Below are 20,467 nucleotides of genomic sequence, written 5' to 3' on the forward strand. Positions count from 1 at the left end.
TAAATTTAAGGCTCTATGCCTGCCACTTAACAATATCTCATTGATTTCTTACAGCTACTCAGGGAGAGAATGAGTCCTCTAACTTGACAGGTTAATTAACGGGGGCTCAGGTTGAATTACTAAATGTTCCAGAGTCACCACTCAGCCTGTAAGTGACAGACCAAGAGCTGGAAATCCACACCCAGCTCTGACCGACTCCAGAGCCTGTGCTGAGCTAGGTTCCTCTCACAGATACCGTATTCATCTAAGTGGGGTGTGTGTGTGTGTGTGTGTGTGTGTGTGTGTGTGTGTGTGTGTGTGTGGTTAATACTGTGGGTCTTTACCCATGACTTTAAAATTTTTATTTTGAAATAATTTTAGACTTAGAAAAAAATTTGCCCGTGACTTTTAAAAGAAAAAGAGTAAAGCATAGTTTTAAGTTTAATGACAGGAAAATAGAAAATATTAACCGAAACTGGAACAATAAGTTGCTCACATATTTTGATTTAAAAGTAATAAGGAAAAAATAGAAAAGCACAGTTTATATATCTTTAATCTAAATACGATGTTAGAACAAAAATGAGATTATTTAAGAAACCATCTGAATAAGGAAATTTTCTTTATTTTCTAATATAGTTCTGTTATTAACCTGATAGGTAAGTATTTTATGCTAATCATCTTTACACTTATGATTAGTTGACTCTTACAAATTATAACATTTGTAATTCTGCAAGGACATAACTGATAGTATCGTTTTATTTTGCAGAATAATTCAGAGTTACATTTTACGAGAAGAATCAGGCACACTTTCTTCAGAGGCATCTGATTTTAACAAAGTCCATTTAAGTAGACGGGGTGGCATCATGGCATCTTTATACACATCCCATCCAGCTGATAGTGGATTAACATTGGAACTCTCTTTGGAGATCAACCGAAAACTACAGGCTGTTCTGGAGGATACGTTACTGAAAAATATTACTTTGAAGGTATTTGTATTTCTCATCCACTTACCAACCAGTAAACACGGCAAAAATGGTGCCTCTTTGATAGTTCGATCCAACACATGGATGGACTATTTCTGTAATGCAGGTAGCCATTTTTTCCATAGGTAACACTTTGTTTTTCTTTTTGAAAAGTACAGTTTTTAAAATTAGCAGGAAAAGAAATAGCAAAAAAATCAGTTTAGCTGTTGGATAGACACTAAGATGAGTTATTTACTTTGCAATGGGTGGCCGTTGACGTATATATATTACAATTAGTTATGACTGATTACTTAGACTTTAAAATTGAGGTATTCATTTTCTAATATATTCCAGCTTTATTTTATTTTTTGCAGCTGTTATCTGACCCAGCTATTCTATTTGTGCTGTTTGGGCCTTGGTGGTTAGTAATAGATGTAAAGAATAATTTTTTTAATCTGGTAATAATTTTATGCACTAAAATTTGCTGTAGCTTCAGTAAAAAGATTAAGTATGGTTCTGAAGTGTACAGGATTACTTTACTGAAAACAGCCATGTGCCTAGTTTATGTCACATGGCATTTAAGACTGTTCATCACTCTTTCAGTTCACAATTTAGGCAAAAATAGTTCAAACCGAATCTTTTTACTTATTATATTTAGTAGTTCTGTTTTCTCTTCCCTCTTTCCACTTGTTAAAGGAAAATCTGCAAACACTTGGAACAGAAATAGAACGTCTTATTAAATACCAGCATGAACTAGAACAGAGGACGAAGAAAACCTAACACAAAGCTCTTCCTCAGTAAACAGACAAAAGCTACACAAGGAGCAGGTGCCACTGCCCAGTATTGTTGGAAACTTTTCCCTGCTTTGTGCGTCAGCCAGTAAAAATTTTTTGCTTCATCTGTATAAAAAAGTACCTTTTTACAATGCAAATGCATTCCTGTGTATACTGTAAGAATGTAAGCTTTGATGAAACTTGATTTTGTGTGGTAACAGCCTGTCATTGAATCAGAACAACTTAGTTTAATTTGCTAAAAGTCATATGAAGTACTGAACATTATGACAAGGGCTTTTGAAAACCCCTTCTCCATGTTTCTTCCCTTTAAAATATATAATGTCAGAAGTGATTTCAATTTCTAAAACTATGCATGAAAGGACAGGTGTTAATCATTCAGTAATATGCTATTTCTCCAACATGAAGAAAACTAAAGAAGTGATAAAAGCTTTTGTTTTGACATTCTGATATAACATTTGCTTGTGTGTTAGGGATGCCAATGAGTTCTTAAATCTTTTGATTTTAATGGAAGATGATAGGAAAGCTAGCTTTTGGTAACTAGCAATTATCAGGCATTATGTGCCTCTGTCAGGTTGCCTTATTTGTGCTAGGTACATTTTTTTCAGACTTGAATTGAGTTAATAGTTGAGTTTTTTAAATCTCCAGTTAAATAAAATATGATTTTAAATAGCCTTCTCGTTTAGAAAATTCCTGTGGACTTCAGTTATATTTTGAAATGTGAAATGGATTAGTCATTAAACAGAGATGAATAATGAATTCTTTGAAACTGAAATACTTTAGCTTTACTAAAATCGAGTATGAAGGTAAATTTAAGATGTTGCTGAAGAACCAGTTCCCAAGAGAAGCCAGCATATGGTACTGTTAACCATTTTATCTGTGCTCCATTCTTTACTGTTGGTATAATTGTATGTTGTAGTGGGGTGATCTTACAGTCCTCAGATATGTGTTTCGGTATATTTGTTTAAAACACAAAATAATTAATATCTGTAACCAAAGGAAGTTTAGAGCCAAATTTATGTATCTTGTTGGATTTTTACAATATTTATTTAAGATGTGCACTTAAATGTTGCCAGTCATAGTATCAGTATTTCTGTCACTGGATATTTTTCTCAACTCTTGTAATTTCTCACTTATTTTATTTTCTGTGTGTGGTTTTTTACATTTTATTATATTCAGATCATTTCTGTAATAGACACCGTGGCACATACACAGGTGTTGCAGCAAGCCTCATTTTTGTTTTAGACTTTTGCAACCTTTTTTCTCCCCTTAAGAGAAGTAAGCTTTGGGGTGATGGATTAAAAACCTTTAAAGAATTGTATGGCTTTAAAAGTTGGGCTGGGCTTATGTTGGCAATGTCCCTTTAATGTGTTGTAACTTTTTTTTTTTTAATCAACATTGTTTAAAATGATCACTTACTAAGGATTAGATGATTCAATGTAGCATCTGATTTTTTCTGTATATTGTTATATGTTGTCATCCAAAAACAAAATCTTTTCACATCAAAATGGAAATACGAGTTCAGAAACATTTTATATTTAAAATAGCTATAAAAGTTTTAGTCTTACCATAATGTATCTTGTTCTTTTTACCAGTAATAATTTATCAAAATAAAGAAATAAGAGGGTAAGTGCAATCACATCTGAATTGTTTTCCTAGTTGTTTTTGACAATACTATTGATACTTCCCAAGGACTATTTAGGGTAGTCAGCATAACTAAATTTTTACAGCTTCTTATGTGATATAGATTCATACACTACAATATTTGTTTTTTTCCTCCCAAGACACAAAATGTGCTAATGGTGACCAAATAGTGGTGAGATCCATAGTGTTCTATGTCTGTACACTTTAAATATATATATACTTTTTTTGCATACATATATTACGCGTGAAAATGAAACATCCCAATATTAACATTTGTGCCACCATTCGTTTAGAGAAGTTTAATGGTTAAACAGTTTTAGAAGAATGCAATTATAAACCGTATTTTGACTTATTATTACTCCTCCCCCCCATAAATATAAGGAACTGTGGAAAACTTGAAGAAAATGCTTTATTTTCCCTTCATTTAGTTTCTACTATATCCTTTTGTATATGGGTCAGGACTGAGCGAAGTGTGTACAAAAACGTGCTTTTATCAGCTCTCTCTAAACTGAATCACAAACAGATTCTGATGTAAGCATTTAGAGGGCCTTCTACCCTTACTGTATTGAATACATGGAGAGAAGAATGGGGTGTCTAGAGAAGGAAAGTGGTCTGGATAAACTTAAGATCTGGAAGAGATTTTGTTTTATGTGTTTCTTATTAATTGAACACATCAAATGCTGTTTTTGTTAGCACTGTTTTGGTTTCTTTGAGCAGGAAATGATTTTTGTGTGTATGTATATATATATATATGTATACACTTTACTAGGTTTTAATTTTAAAGTGAATACTTACTGTGACTCCCTTTTTCTTATATCACTTCAAACTTTAGCCTGGTAAGTTTTAAGGATTGAAAATGGTGGGTTTGCACAGAGAATAAGTTTAAACTTTAGTGAGGTTTGTTTTCTTTTTTTTAACTTTCTATCCATAACCATCTAAAGCAGATTATCTTCAAATTAAATCTTATCAGGCTACCAACATGTTATTTATTCATGTAATAAACACATTTATTGGAAACCTCTTATGGCCAGGCACCTTACAGGGTATCATCATTATACCGGTAGACAGACAAGACAGGGCAATTCCCATTCTCATGGAGCTTACGGTCTAGTGAAAACAGCTGGGGGGCAGTAGGAGCAGCTCTTTGAGCCTCTACAGCTCACAACCAGCCCCTCTTGGAAGAAGGTTAATTCACTTGTGCAAGTAGGTGACCCAGAAGTCTCGCTCTGGCATGAAGCTTTGGGAAATGAATCCTTGCTGAAGTATACTGAGAGCAGGTTGCTGTTTTTGTGGTGGTTCTGCATATTTCCTAATTTTTTTCAGTTTGATGTTTAATTATTCTTTAAGAAGAAGGAAAAAAAGTCCAAAGACCATAAAATGGCATTTGCTTTTTGCCATTTTAGTAAACTATTAATGTCTACTTGATGCTCATAAAGATGAATCTAATCACATTGTCATGCATTTTTCCAAACTTTGTTTTGCAATATATTATTTTCTAAAGATTTTTATATATAATTTTAGACCAAAATTTACCAGTAGAAGGAGAAAAGCATTAGAAACCATTAATATTTTAAATGTTATACATGCTACCCTGGTGAAAATATTTTTATCAATCATGTTATTCCATATCATTAATTTGCCCTAAGAATGTTGACGCCAGTGGTCTATCTTCCAGTAACCTTTTTGAAACAAAACAATTCTTTTTTGACACTAAGATTGTTAATTTTTAACACCAGTTGGTGGCACTAGAAACCTGAAATTTTTCAAAGCTGAACAAGAGAAGATAATCAAAAGAGAATCCAAACAAAGAATTTTCAGGAAAATAAATGAAAAATATAATTGTACATTAAAGATGTATTTTTCTTCTGGTATGAAATTCTTTTTTAAAATGCATAGGCTATCCATTTTGACTATGATGAAACTTGTTTATCTTCCAAAGTTCATATATATATATGTGTGCATTGTACAGATAATCTTTAGTTTGATTACACTGTTCATTTTGTAAATATGTTTCTGTATAAAATGAAGCTTTTCAAGAGAATTTTATGTATATATTGTACTTATTAAATAGGTAATGCCTGTTTACCAAGTTGTATTTTACTGGCATCTTTATTTATTTACACACACCACTTGCTAACAGACTGATTTTCCAGACTTGACAAGGCTGATTCAGATTGCTTGAATTTTCTTTTTTAGACCAGATTAAGAATTTTTGCTTTCTATTTTTGTCTTGATCCTACTGATTATTAAAAGTCAGTGAACAATAGTAAGCAAATTGAATGCCACGTTATATTTCAAACTTTTGTTTAAGTTATTGATAGCAAAATTTGGCCATTTATAAAAGGCCTTTTACACATGCCTGTGTGAAAATTTCTCATTAACCTTGACAAGCTAGTAATAAATTCAGATTTTTCACAAAACAATGGAACTTACTTGCCCAAATTACCTAGCTTTAATAATAAAGATCTAATATGTTTAATAAAAAGATACTGAAATGGCGTTAATTTCATGAAGGTAATACGTATGGTGGATACTTCACATCATAATGTGTTTTCCATTTCTCTCAGCAGTTCAGGTACACAGATTATGCCACACTCCTTAAAGAGTTCACTATTGGAAAGAATCCCCTGAAATCAGAATCCTTGGAATAAAGGTAAAATTAATAGAAGAGAGGAAGCTTTCCTGACATCCTTAATAGTTTTCAGCAACTTGTAGATTTGTTTGCAACAGAAAGGAATATATAAAAGAAGAGGGTGAGTTATTGGAAGAGTATTGGCTTACGGTTCTTAACTGGTCAGTGTGACCTGCAGTCATAAAAGACCAATGAACTTAAATCCAAGTCTGTTTTTTCTTAATAAAGTCTGCTTCAGTCAGTGAGTGTAGAATGAGTGCACACTTCTTCAGGACCAGCAGCTTGGGAGGATGCCTCTGGCTGACCAATGCTGATGCTGTTTTAATGATTCTCTCCGAGAACAGCGTGACCAGATTTGATGTCCCTGCCCCCGCAGAGATGCACCATTAATTCCTAAGTTACATTTAAGAGACTTGATTCTTATTTTTTAAAAGAAGCATGCACTTAAGTACTATTCTATTTCTGAGGAATTTTCAGCCTTTTAAATTGTCCAAAGGGCATGCTCCTTGCCAGGCAGACTATCTGCCCCTAATTGTACTTCAAAAAAAGGGATAAGATGTTACATCTAAGAGAAGGATCTCTACTATTTAACCCAGTGCAAAAAGAGTTCTATTGAAAGTTTAGGATTCACTGGAATAAAAAACTTAGCTTGTTGATAGTCAACTTCTAGTTACATTTACTTAGGAACTATATTAAATACTAGAATGGGCTTTCCACATCATCCGTTTTGCTGTGTAGTTTTTGTTTTTAATAACTAATTAAAGACCCAAGGGCAGGAAATTTTATGTGTTTTCAGCATCCTTATACTTTACTTGTCCCAAGAAATAGCAGTTAAACCTGCCACAGTAGCTATTGTTTCTTAGGCAGGTTCTTTATGAAAGTCTGACCAGGGAAGATAGCCCTAAATGCCCACTAGCCCCGCTGCGCTTGATCTAGTCTACCCACCTGCATGAAACACTTTCAGCTCTATTCCCAGCAGAGCCCCCATAGATCCCATCTGCCCCAAAGAGCAGGTCCCTAGGAGTCCTTGCTAAAGGAGGTTGTCGCTTTGGGCTCTGAACTGGCTTCTTCCTGGACTTCATGTTTTGTTTTTGTGTTAATTTGGGGCAAGCCTAGAGGGATTGGAGGGAGACACTGCTGGGACTTGCAGGCCAAGAAGAGTCTATTCCTGGCTTTCCTACTCCGAATTCAGAACCCACTTTCTTGCAAAAATTGTATTTTGAAACAGTGACTAAGTCTCATCAAAATTTATGGGTAAAAAGACTTTGTGTGCTTCCCTGTAACTTTTATTACCTATTTTCTTTACTTTTATGAGGTTAAATGCCTTCCAAGCTCCAAGGCACCAACTTTCAAAAAAAGCAGAGGCTTGGAAGCATAGCTTCATGGCAGAATGCTACTCCCCACGCTCAAGCCCCAGGTGTCTTCTGAGAAATTGGATGATCCAGTATCACCATCTCCCAAAGATGTCACGAAGTTTAAGCAGTCAATCTGAGTAACTTGTTTGCAAAGTCCATACTCTGAAGCACAAATGTTGCTGATGGTTTTTATGGATCGCACTCTACCTGCAGGCATGATGTGGTTCCATTTCAGTAACAACTCTGGGTTAAAGTGGAAGAGGATCTTTCCTTTAGTCTCTGCCCACACCCCTGCACATAGGCCCTGCCTCCCACGCACGCAACTTACACCCAAAACAACCACCAGAACTCTACCTGTCCAGAGCTAGTTTGGCTGTCTCCTGAGTTTCCAACCTTCATCAATTCCTTCAGAATCCTGCTTGGACGGGCTCTTATTTACCAAGTCAGTCAAGTGAGGAAGAGATTAAAGGGAAAAGAGGAAGTTCAGCAACATCTCCTTGTCACATTCAATTCCATGTCAAATTACTGTTTTGATGGTGGAAGTGCTTCATATCATAGATGGTCTTGCGGGCGCTGTACAGGACAAGCCACAGGAGGCAGGGCCCATGAGCGTGGCTGTTTATAGAGGATGTTCCATGGTGATTCCTGATGTCTCTTTGTACCTTTTTGTAATTATAAGTCTAACAAGAGATGTGCCAGCTTAACGTATGTGTACGTATTTTTTTTTTTTTTGAAGGAGGGGATTCTAGAGAGTTAAACACTGAAGTCCTAGTAGAAATTACTTTGTGTGATTGTTTCTTGGGGGGATGGAGTAGGCATGCAGGGTTAAAGGACTGTTTCAGTTTTTAAAAGAATATATTCATGAATTATGTAATTTAAAGTTGACTTCTATTAAAGCCTCCAAAAAAAAAAAAAAAAAAAGCCAGTCAATCCTAGGAAGCAGTTAGAGTATACTAAAATGTTTTTCTAGATTAACCTCTGCCTTAAATGCTCATTAACAGATAAATAGTTGTCACAGAGTATTGAAGGCTGTGGAAATGAGAAGTAGAGAGCTTATCAGGTTTGGGGGAGGGGTAGAGTGGGGTAAGGACCAAGTTCAAGTATAGGTGAGGTCTGCAGTGATGGCCTGAGGGCCGTGGATCTCATGTTCTGATACACCTGACTACATGATCCATCCCACAATGAAGTTAAAAGCCCCTCCGACCGGTTCTGGACACTTGTCAGCATAAGAAAAGTAGCTACATAGACGAACATGATTTGCCCTGCAAGGTGCTCTTATGTGTCTTAGGAGTTTACCCACTGCTGTATTTACTTAGCACAGCCGCATTTAGGACCTAGTCTCTCTGGTCAGAAATAAATCAAATACAATGTACTGTATTGCTTTTGCATTTTAAGAATGTTTGTTTTCCCTTTGAAACAATAAGAAACACAGTTAAAGGACGAACATATGAAGGCAGGGACAGAGAACAAATACTAATTAACTGCTTTGAGTGAGGCTCAGGCAACCGTACAAGGTAGGAAACGGGTGCACAGTAATTCTGAGGATCTGGCAAGGGAGTCGTTGAGCAGGAATTTGAACCCAGTTTTGGGCTTGCCTTTCGCTGTCCTCTGCTGCCTCCCAAAAGTCAAAAGTTTTAATACTTCAGTGAGTGGATTACAGTAATATTTAGATTCTTTCTTTGCACTAATATGGTTTAAACAAAACACCAGTAATCTATTAAAGAAGATGGGTGTGCAAGTTTGTGTGACTTAGCAGACTCTTAGTTGGAGCCTTGCTGCCCCTCTTTTCTTCCTCTTTCTGATTAACTTTTGACTAAGCTCTTCTTGTAACTGCAATCAGAGAAGAACAGAAATAAAATCAGTCATTTGTTCCCTTTCAAACTCAGTAAAAATTTGCAGGGCACTCACAGTTGATAGATGATATTATAATTTTCTTGACAGTCTGGGCAATGAATAGGTGTTCCTTAAGCTTGTGAATGACCTACGGGTATACCTTTTCGTGCTGCCCTGTTGGTGACTGTAACAGAGCCTCCCTTGCCTGCCCCATCTCCATCTAAGGCAACCGGAGAACACTGAGGGCTGTAAAATGATCTGGACATGGACTTGGATGACCCTGCCCCGCCACTGATTGTGAAACCTTAAACACATCACTTTATCTCTCGGAGCTTCAGTTTTCTCATCTGTAAAATGGGGATGATAACACCTACTTTTCTGAGGACTAAATAGGATACTGAATGTGGAAGAACTTTGTAAACTGCAAAGCTCTGAGATGTGACATAGAAGCTAAGACATATAACCCTTTAAAAATAAAGGGGTAATTCCTGTTTAAAAAAAGTATTTAAAATGTTAAAGGATGCATATATATGTGTATTATAAAAATTGTTGCTTTAATAGGATAACCTTTACAACAAAGTGAAAAAATACTGTTGTATATACAACTATGTGTATATGTAAAGGAGAAGTTCTGATTGGATACATAGGCTCAACAGTGGCTTCCCCTAAGGAGTGGTATACTTTCGTATTTCATATACTTTAAATTCTTGTATCCAAAACATTTTTCAGTGAATATGTACTTTTTTTTGCTATAGTTGACTTTTAAAATGGTATTCTAAGAATCATGTCACATGCCTGGCACCATAGGGGTGCATAGTAAGAGCAAGGGGGGAGGAGTGGTTTTATCACACATGATTATTATCCGGAAAGATCCTATTCAGTTTTCTCATTCTCTTGAAAGAGATTGAGTTTGAAAGGAGGTGGGAGAAAGTGATGTATTGCCAATGTCCATTTGAGCAGCATTCCCTGAGAAGATCTATAATTCAATTCTAGCTTTAGACCTTTGTGCTACCTAGAGACACCCGAAGCCTGATGCCGTTCCTGAGGGTAGGATGTCAGGTGCAGCGGCTGCGTGATGAAAATAAGTAACGAGCAGAATGCAAGTTACTCATTTTCGAGCCAACCCCATCCTCTTGTGCACAGCCACTGAGGTGTCAGCAAGGGAAGTGTTTAGATGGCTGGAGCTTTAAAATTAATACTTGTTTGGTGTTGCCACACAGACTTTGTCCTGAGGGCCTGGTTCTACTGTGAACAGTACTGTGGATGTTTCACCCTTTTGTAGGAAGGAGGAAGAAAAGGAAAAAAGCACTATACGGCTTGGAATTTTACTAATAACAGCCATAGGGAGGTGCTCACATGACTTGCCTCCTCTAGCTCCTGAGGTCAGGAGGTCTGACCCGGGTTCCAATTCCACCCACCCCTAGCTATCACCCAAGCAACGGTGTGCTGTTGAAGACAGGAAGGCAGACAGTTAGCTGGTACCTAACCACATGCCACCCCTGCCACCTGGCTGGCACTCGTTCTCTTAGTTTAATTAAGAAAGCTCCATTGTCAATATTTCATTTAGGTTCTGTGGTGCTTTCAAAGCAATGTAGGTAATTCAAGCACTGCTCCTGACTCAGTGTGTCTTTTGATAGAACTCAGGTTCCATTTGCTGCCACTAAGACTCGGTCACTGCTAAGCAAGATACACATGCTTGTAAAATAAATTTTCCATCCTCTTCTAGAATTTCTGCCTGTTTTTGGATTATTGTGTATGATTCAGTTATATCTCCATTATTGGCTTAGACGTTAATCCTCTTTTTAAAATGTCTTAGTGGTTGCCCTGGGGTTTACAAAATATCTTAAAAACATGAAATGCTTCACTTAGCGGTGAGTCATCACTGTGCAGGGGCCCTGTGAATCCCTGTGATGGGCCAAAACTTGAGATGATGAGAAAGAAAGACCACAGGGCCCTGTAGAACCACAGGTCTCAAAGATGGAGGAAGGCTTGAGAGAGAGCATCCAGGCCCAAGTGACCAGACTTTTGGGTCCTACAGGCTAATAAAATTTCAAAAACAAAATTCTGAGCTTGCAGACTTTTATTCTGCTAAGTGAGAGAACTGTCATTTATCACCATCATTTCATAAAAGACAGGATGGTTTAACACTTGTCAAAAAAGGCTGAAAGACTCAACTTTTCAATGGCACGAGTTTAGTTCTGTGAAACGCTCTATTTGTTTTCTTCCCTCAGTGGAGCCTGGTGTTTGAAAATCACTGATTCACTCCAGCCACTTTTTATGAGATGCGGGAAAAGGCCCATGGGAGGAAGTGATCTGCCTGAGGTCACACCCTGCCAGGCTTTTCCTTGCTCCAGAGGCACCAATGACCCTGATAGTGCCTGAAACAGTCAATACCAAAACCTTATGGTTCTGCAGGTCCTTGGAACCAAATGAGTTAAGGAAGCTCTGAAGAGGGAAGGCGTGTGGGTTATTGATTTATTGCCTCTCAGGTCCAAATGCGCTCTGAAACATCTGCCCTGTGATCAACAAGAGAATTCCCTTAATCATCTCTCCTTTAATGTACGCGTGGTGTTAAGCTTCCTCTGCAGAGAGCAATGGAGGAAGCATATCACAGGAGGAAGAAGCCTCTGGAAGTTGCTGGCAGGGGCTGGGTGGCAGCCTTTTGTATGAGAGGACATCCAGCGGAGGCTGCCGCAGCCATCCACCTGCAACTTTGCAGCACTTGACGATAACCTTCTCATGGCCTTCTCGACATGGAAACCAAAGCCCCTGCATGGCTACACACAGTCACATGTGGTCCAGAGAGTCACACACAGAATAGCCTCTGCACATCCACACCACGGGTTGCTGACTACCTGCTCGCCTGCTGGCACGCCTACCTATTGTTTGCCAAGCAACTCCAGATCAGCTCCATCCTGGCCAAACCAGTAACATCTCTGCTACCCAGTGGGCTGAACCACACCTTCTCCAACAAGGTCTGAACCCCTTCCAAGTTTGTGCTTCTGTGGGTTCTCTCCCTCAGCCAGAGGTACCATATAGAATGTCCTTACATCTTATAGTAACCCTTTTAAAACAGTAATTCTTTGTATTAAACTTTTGTTTAGCCTACTGTATTGTTTCCGTCTCCTGACTGGACCCAGACTACTACTGAAAGTGAGAGTGAAATATGTCGTAGGACCTTCTGAAAAGGATTTCCTTCTTTTTCAGGCTGAATAATATCCCTTTGAATACATATACTACATTGTCTTTATCCATTCAACTGTTGATGGATATTTAGGTTATTTCCATATCTTGGTTTTGTGAATAATGCTGCAATGAACATGGGATGCTGATTTCATTTCCTTTGGGTATATACCTGGAAATGGGATTGCTGGATCCTGTAAGTCTATTTTTAATCTTTTGAGGAACATCCATGCTGTTTTCCATAGTAGCTGCACCAACTTACGTTCCCACCAACAGTGCACAAGGGGTCCCTTTCATCCACATCCTTGCTAACACTTATCTTTTGTCCTTTTAATAAAAATCCATTCTTACAAGTGTGAGCTGATAGCTCATTGTGGTTTTGATTTGCATTTCCCAGATGATCAGTGATGTTGAGCACCTTTTCATGTACCCGTTGGCCAGTTGTATGGCTTCTCAAAGCCCACGTTCTTTGGGCATGCCTGCTTCCTAAAAGTCTGATGGAGGTACCTAACACACAATATATGCTTTGGCTAATAAACACTTCAGTTGGAAAAATCAGTCTGGAAATCATTATAAATTACTTTGGTGGAAACTGGTGGTATTGAGAAGGCAGTGTAGCACTCCTGCAAGGAACCTGGAGTCCATTTATTCACCCAACAAACAAATATTTCTCCAGTGCCCATAAATGCCTGGCTTGATCCAGAAACAGGGATACTACAGTGAAAGAGTAGGTTTTGTCTGCCAATGTGTAGAGCTTACAATCTACTTGCAAGTGGAAGTGAGGAAAAAAGAGGGCAGAAAGTAAATAAGGGAACAAGACAGTTTCCAAATACGTAAAAGTTTTGAATTCAGAGGTGGGTTTAAATCTTTAACGTTGTGACTTTGGACTTTGGACTTATATCTATAGCCACTCTCCGAGCCTCAGTTTTTATACCTGTGAGAACACTTACAACATACATTTGTTGTGAGGATGAAAGGGGTTTATCATATAAAGCATATAACATGGGACTTTTAGAATGAGTAATAAGGTGTTACTACTATGAAATAATCAGTTACACATTTCTTCCAAAATATCCATAGAAATCTATGTACCTCTTTGTGTTCAGATTTTATTTCTAGGGTCTGATTTTTCAGCTCTATAGAGAGAAAATATTAACTAAATTAGTTACTGAGTATAAATCACTCATAATAGTGCTTGGCAAATACTAAGTACCAAGTACGTTTATTAAATGAATAAATGAATAAATTCTACTCTGGATGTAGTTCAGTGAATCCTCTTCATATCATGAGATCCATCATATAATTTTCCAAACAATCTTATATTGATAATCATGCCCGTTGTACTTTCAATTCGTTCAACAAAATTTACAAAGCACACGTCCAGCACTGTTCTAGGTGCTGAGAATACCAGCAGTAAACATTTTTAGTAAAGATCAAAATATAAGCCAAAAGCAAGTAACTTCAGATTAAGGGTAACTTCAAAACAGTTTGGGAAATTATTTCAAAGTATTTTGCCCTGAAGAGAGTAGCTTCTTTCTTTTAAATGTAGTTGGCAAACCAGTTATCATCCCATGTCAAGTGGAGTGCTTCCTGGAGCTGTTTTCAGTTGCTAACAGGTGTACCAAGAAATGGTGAGCTCTAAGTACGCAGTGCTTCTCTACAATTTAAGTGGCACATAGTTTGGAGAGGGGGTGAGGAAAAATGAGGACAATATCAATCAAGTAACAAACAAGATGACAGCAAAGTGGCTGCAGCCTATGCTCCAGGGACCTATAGAGCAGTGAGGCTCACCAGGGCCTGGTTAGCACATCCAGACTCTTCCAGCAATTGCTGTGAGCATCCTTCGGCCTCATACTTTTCCCAAAAGCCATGCGAGCCAATGATGAGAATTCAGGTAATTCCAGGAAGCAAGCAAGTTAAATGGAGACCTGTTTTGAGAGACTGTGGCAGTGAGTGATTGCTGTGTCTCAAAGAAACTGCAGGGAGTGGGGGTAAGTTAGGACAAGGAGCATTTCATGGCTTTATATTTTATTTTATTTATTTTAGAATTTTGGGAACACAGGAGGTTTAATTGTTCTGCTTTGTATTTGTGGGAGAGAAGTTGAATATGTATTTATTTATTTGGCTGCGCTGGGTTTTAGTTGCGGCAGCACTTGGGATCTTCGTTGTGGCATGTGGGCTCTTCAGTTGTGGCATGCGGGATCTAGTTCCTTGACTAGGGATTGAACCTGGGCCCCCTGCCTTGGGAGCTTGGAGTCTTACCCACTGGACTGCCAGGGTAGTCCCTTCATAGCATTTTGAAAAGACACCTATTATACCAGGCACAGCAAACAACGGCTGATTCAGTGGATGTAACATTCCAGGGCACATGGGCTATTCTAAGAGATCAGAGTTTCAGTAGCACTGATTGTGGCCGCGAGCAGGCAAATTTTTTTTTTTTTTTTTAAGAACAAAACAGGTATATTTCTATTGGACTACCTGATACAGAGGATAGTGTGGTATGGATGGATAGTATGAATGACAAATAATACAAATATATTTTATTAGAAATAAACAAAAATGCTTACACAGCTCAACAGGTCACCTGGAAATAAACTCTTGCTTAACTGTATTACTGAGCAAAAACAAAGCTGGAACACAAACCCTTCTTTTGACATGTATCTAGAGGAAGACACTATTTGGTTTTTAAAAAACTGACCTTCCCTTAAGGCCTGGTCATAGAAGTGTAAACAATGTAAATGAATCCACCATTACCAGTTGTCATATCTATGTTACCTGTGTATTCTGAGATCACACCCGTACCTGCCAATAAACCTGGGAAGGGTTGCTGTATCACAGTTACATTTGAGTTGGCAGGACTGAGGAAGAGTAATTTGTAACAAGTTTTACATCCTATTTAGAACAGATCACTAGTATTCCTTTAAATAACAGGTTACAATAGAAAGATACTGCCTGAAAGTTATCCTTTTCACTTTAGTTCATTTTTAGTTTTTGTGATTAACATAGTTGTTTGATCCATTCGCTTATAGTACAATCCTGCCACAAAGTATTAAAGCACAAGATACCTATTATTCCTTCAACAGCTGTATTTTTTCAAGTTTTATACTCTACTATATCCCTAGTATGTCAGCAGTTTTTGAATATTAAAAAAATAATAAATGGGTAAAACTCTTCTAAAAACGCACATCTATAACTTTAATGGATACTAGAAGGGAAGGAGACAATAAGGGAAAGGAAAAAAGCAAACACGTTCACGTGTAGGGAATGTGGTTCAAGTCTTTGGATTTAAAAACAACTTCCCCAGAGAAGCTGGCTATGATGGAATTTCCAGAAAACTTCCTTTGCCTCCAAAAAAGGACCTGAAAAGCCCCAATCCAAAAGTTTGAAATGATAGTTATGAGATGTTAAAAATGAAGATCAAAACAGTTGGAGGGAGAAGGATGAACATGTCTTCCATTCAGCTATAGTTTGTAACTCAGCCTCTTTAGCTGTTGGTCGATCACTAAAAACCACTGAAGCACCAGAAGTGCTTTGAAGGTTGGGGTAGAAAAGTACTGAACATATTGCCTGTCTATGTCAGTAACAGGGCTTCATGGCTAGGAAAATTTTCTAAACAGTAAAATGACTCCAGGATAGCTATCTCTCTCCATCATTAAATGTGGCAGAATTGAAAAAAGAAAAAAAAAAAAAAAAAGATTTACAAGTAGATATGGTGAAAACAGAAAATTACAAGGCAGAAAACACAAAAGAATCAAGACAATGCTATAGGTTCAACAGTATTCCATGAGGCTAGAAAACCTGTTAACTTTGAAAGCCCTAGCAAAATATCACTCGTTTATAAATCACGTATTTATCATATGACCACACGCTGAATCCTTTCTTTCCATGTACTGAAGAATCCTACATTCAGCCTTTAAGCATTCCGCATTTCTTTGCCAATCTTGTAGCTGAGTATCTTGTTCCAGTCGATTTTGGTGCGGGTAACTGGAAGTTGCCGACGCAAGGCCTTGAACGTGGTGTCTGACATTGTTTGATAGTTTTCACCAGTTGCTGTCTGATACTCATTTTCTGCATGCTCTATGATTTTAATAAACTCCTTGGCAGTTTGGACTTCATTCGAAACAGTTACTGAATCCTGTACATCTTTATGACTAACCAACTGAACATTGCCATCTTCATAATAGTGAACCTGAATCTTAAGTACTCCAACCACCTGGGCTATAGATGGTGTGATGGTGAACTTTCATTCTGATCTCCAACGACCATTCCAGAAGTTTTTAGGCTGAAACTGGTGGCTTTCAATACACGCAATAATGGTCTGTTGCCCATCTATAGTTTTAGCATAAACAGTACAGAAGCCATTGGAATAATGATCTTTCACATAGGCCCTTAAAGCACTGTCACAGGATTCTCTCCAAGACTTCAGGCCTCCATCTACTTCCTCTGGCTGGGGGTCACTTGCTTCTTTCCATAAGTGATCAAACTTAAAGGAAATTTTGTTTCTTGGATCTAAAAATCTGCTATTACCCAGGTCACCGTGTTCTGTAATTAAGACCTGATCTTCATATCCTTCTATCTTCACAGGCGTGAAATGATCCATGTTATACTGGGCAAATGCATGTGCTGCCCCTTCCCTGAGGAGGTTGTCATTATTAAGTAGTAGCCGGACATCGTTGAACACTTCATTAAATTCCCCTGGGGGTGCGTGAGTGATGAATTTAGCAGCTATGCGTGCCTTCTCCTCATCTGACTCCCGATCCTCAAAGTCGGCCATCTTGGGCTGCTCTCGAGCAGGCAAATTTTAATAAAATCAATAAATCTGACAACACTAGCAAACGAATGCCTCCCTTATGTGGACTGGGAGCAATTTCACACCTAACTTTTCTGGAAATGCCTCCTTTCCACCTGTGCTGATCCATTGCTGTGTATGAAAACAGCAGATGCTCTACTATCCACCAGGTACTGTTTGAGAAGACTTATGTTTGTTAACTCATTTGATTCTTGCAAAAAAATCAATTTTAGAGATGAATAAGCTAAGTACGTTTAAGCAACATGCTTGAGGTCACCCAGCTAGTAAGCGGCTGAGTCAGAATCTACACCCAGGCCAGTTGACTGTAGAGCTTTTGCTCTCAGCAAGGACACCAAACTCCTAGTCACCAGAATCCTCAGCCCTAGCACAGTCCGGCACCTAGAAAATGCACAATTACCATTTATCAAATAAGTGAATGAGTTATAAATTATTCAGTGTTCTCTTTACTATTTACCTAGGCAGTTGCAAGACCAAATTACACAATGCCGAAGAAAAATTAACACAGGCATATAAACAATATCACAATAGATCTCTGTACCGGTCACACTGTCTCTGGGTAATTCAGATTAATGTGTGCAGCCCAAGGTACAATTTGCTCTGCAGGTCATTGAAAAAGAATATACCATTCATGGATTATTACAATATACAAAAATGGCATGTATTTCTTGCAAAAGAAATGGTAGTTTCTAGGAAAGATTCTTGATTTTGCCAGTTTATTCTCTAGCAGGATATGGGAGAAGACATTAACTTCAACAAAAACAAAGAGCTGTCCAGGCAGTGGGCTGCACTTTGGTATCTGGACACATTTTAGTTGAAAGGAAGCAGAACTTCATCGTTGCATTTTAATGTATAGTAGAAAACAACACTATCTTAGGACGGCTTCAAGTTATATTTGAAAATATATCTTCCGCTTACAAATATATTTTTCTATTTTGAATATATTTGTTTTCTGTACTGAAAATCTCCCTTGGCAGACATTTTACTAAAAATCCAACAACATTTAAAAAAATTTTGCATTAACTGCTTTAGTTGATTCATTTGCCAACAGCTAAGGTAAAAGCTCTTTGAGCTTCAATGTTTACTGGATGGGAAAGGATTACAACATGTAAAATTCCATCACATATTGTAAAATAAAGCTATGGCCCAGATAGACCTAAGATTTCAAGGCCAACTACAGTTAGTTTGCTAGTTGCTGACTTATTGACATTTCTTATTCTAATCTAATTGATTGACATGAATCAAATGCCTATTGTAAAAGATGCAGAGAAGATAGAAATATTCAAGTAGAGAGCTATAGAATTAACCATATGGGTACAATCAATACTGTCTTGTGCATCATCATTAAAAAGGAAAATTGAAAAAAAAAATCTTTAAGCAACTTCAAATGACATGAGTATAAGTTTTTCCAGAGCATGTTCTCTTTAATATTATTAATTTTGACCATTCTCATCACTCTATCCTCAGCAGAGTGTCCTTTCTCTGAATTAAAACTAACTTTAAATGATTTAGGAGCACCCTAAGGGTGACAAGAACATATAACAGAGTTGGCAACACTTAGCCTTAACACCTCAAGTGGCTTTAAAAATTGAAAAACACAAAACTGAATGATATCATTCATGACAATGCACTAAAAGACCATTCTATGTTTGCCTGAAAATGTGTAAATTGAAGTATTTTTTATACTGTCATATTTTGCTTAAGATTTCAAATTTCAATGTTTATTTTACTTTTAAGCCTTGTCGAAAGACTGATTTTTAGTGATGAATAAAATCAGGTTCCAAATTCATTTGATGCAAAAATCCTCAACAAAATACTAGCTAACAGAATCCAACAGCACATTAAAAAAATCATACACCATGATCAAGTGGGGTTTATCCCTGGGATGCAAGGATTCTTCAATATATGCAAATCAATCAATGTGATACATGATATCAACAAATTGAAGGATAAAAACCATATGATAATCTCAATAGGCGCAGAAAAAGCTTTTGACATAATTCAGCATCCATTTATTATCGAAACTCTCCAGAATATGGGCATAGAAGGAAATTACCTCAACATAATAAAAGCCATATATGAGAAACTAAAAGCCATAAATGAGAAACTAAAAGCCAACATTGTTCTAAACGCTGAAAAACTGAAAGAATTCCCTCTAAGAACAGGAACAAGACAAGGGTGTCCACTCTCACCATCATTATTCAACATAGTTTTAGAAGTTTTAGCCACAGCAATGAGAGAAGAAAATGAAATAAAAGGAATCCAAATTGGAAAAGAAGTAAAATTGTCACTCTTTGCAGATGACATGATATTATATATAGAAAACCCTAAAGACTCTACCAGAAAACTACTAGCACTAATCAATGAATTTAGTAAAGTAGCAGGATACAAAATTAATGCACAGAAATCTCTTGCATTCCTATACACTAACAACTAAAAAGCAGAAAGAGAATTAAGGAAACTCTCCCATTTACCATTGCAACAAAAAGAATAAAATACCTAGGAATAAACCTGCCTAAGGAGGCAAAAGACCTGTATGCAGAAAACTTTAAGACACTGATGAAAGAAATCAAAGACGACACAAACAGATGGAGGGACATACCATGTTCTTGGATTGGAAGAATCAATATTGTGAAAATGACTGTACTACCCAAAGCAATTTACAGATTCAACACAATCCCGATCAAATTACCAACAGCAATTTTCACAGACCTAGAACAAGAAATCTTACGATTTGTATGGAAACGCAAAAGACCCTGAATAGCCAAAGCAATCTTGAGAAGAAAAAATGGTGTTGGTGGAATCAGGCTTCCTGACTTCAAACTATACTACAAGGCCACAGTGACCAAGACAGTATGGTACTGGCACAAAAATAGAAAGGAAGATCAATGGAACAGAATAGAGAACCCAGAGGTAAACCCAAGCACATATGGGCACCTTATCTTTGGCAAAGGAGGCAAGAATATACAATGGAAAAAAGACAGCCTCTTCAATAAGTGGTGCTGGGAACATTGGACAGTAACATGTAAAAGAATGAAATTAGAACACTTCCTAATACCATACACAAAAATAAACTCCAAATGGATTAAAGACCTACATGTAAGACCAGACACTATAAAACTCCTAGAGGAAAACACAGGCAGAACACTCTATGACATCCATCAAAGCAAGATCCTTTTGGACCCACCTCCTAGAATCATGGAAATAAAATCAAGAATAAACAAATGGGACCTCATGAAACTTAAAAGTGTTCGCACAGCAAAAGAAACCATAAACAAGAC

At 37.4% G+C, this 20,467-nt stretch overlaps 1 protein-coding gene and 1 pseudogene across 2 annotated transcripts in view; one reads left to right on the forward strand and one right to left on the reverse strand.

Annotated features, from left to right (window-relative positions):
* The window catches only part of CCDC186 (coiled-coil domain containing 186), a 43,090-nt gene extending 37,633 nt beyond the window's left edge, over positions 1-5,457 (forward strand). For both annotated transcript variants that reach the window (XM_057735243.1, XM_057735242.1), the window contains 2 exons: positions 746-965; positions 1,638-5,457. In XM_057735243.1, coding sequence (XP_057591226.1) covers positions 746-965; positions 1,638-1,721 — 304 coding nt within the window. In that variant the 3' untranslated portion in view covers positions 1,722-5,457. The remainder of the gene's footprint in view (positions 1-745; positions 966-1,637) is intronic.
* Positions 5,458-16,292: 10,835 nt separating this feature from the next.
* LOC130853890 (F-actin-capping protein subunit alpha-1-like) lies at positions 16,293-17,153 on the reverse strand (annotated as a pseudogene).
* Between the last annotated feature and the right edge of the window lie 3,314 nt (positions 17,154-20,467).

This window comes from Hippopotamus amphibius, chromosome 5 (assembly GCF_030028045.1).
Source record: "Hippopotamus amphibius kiboko isolate mHipAmp2 chromosome 5, mHipAmp2.hap2, whole genome shotgun sequence".
In the NCBI taxonomy this organism is placed as follows: domain Eukaryota; kingdom Metazoa; phylum Chordata; class Mammalia; order Artiodactyla; family Hippopotamidae; genus Hippopotamus; species Hippopotamus amphibius.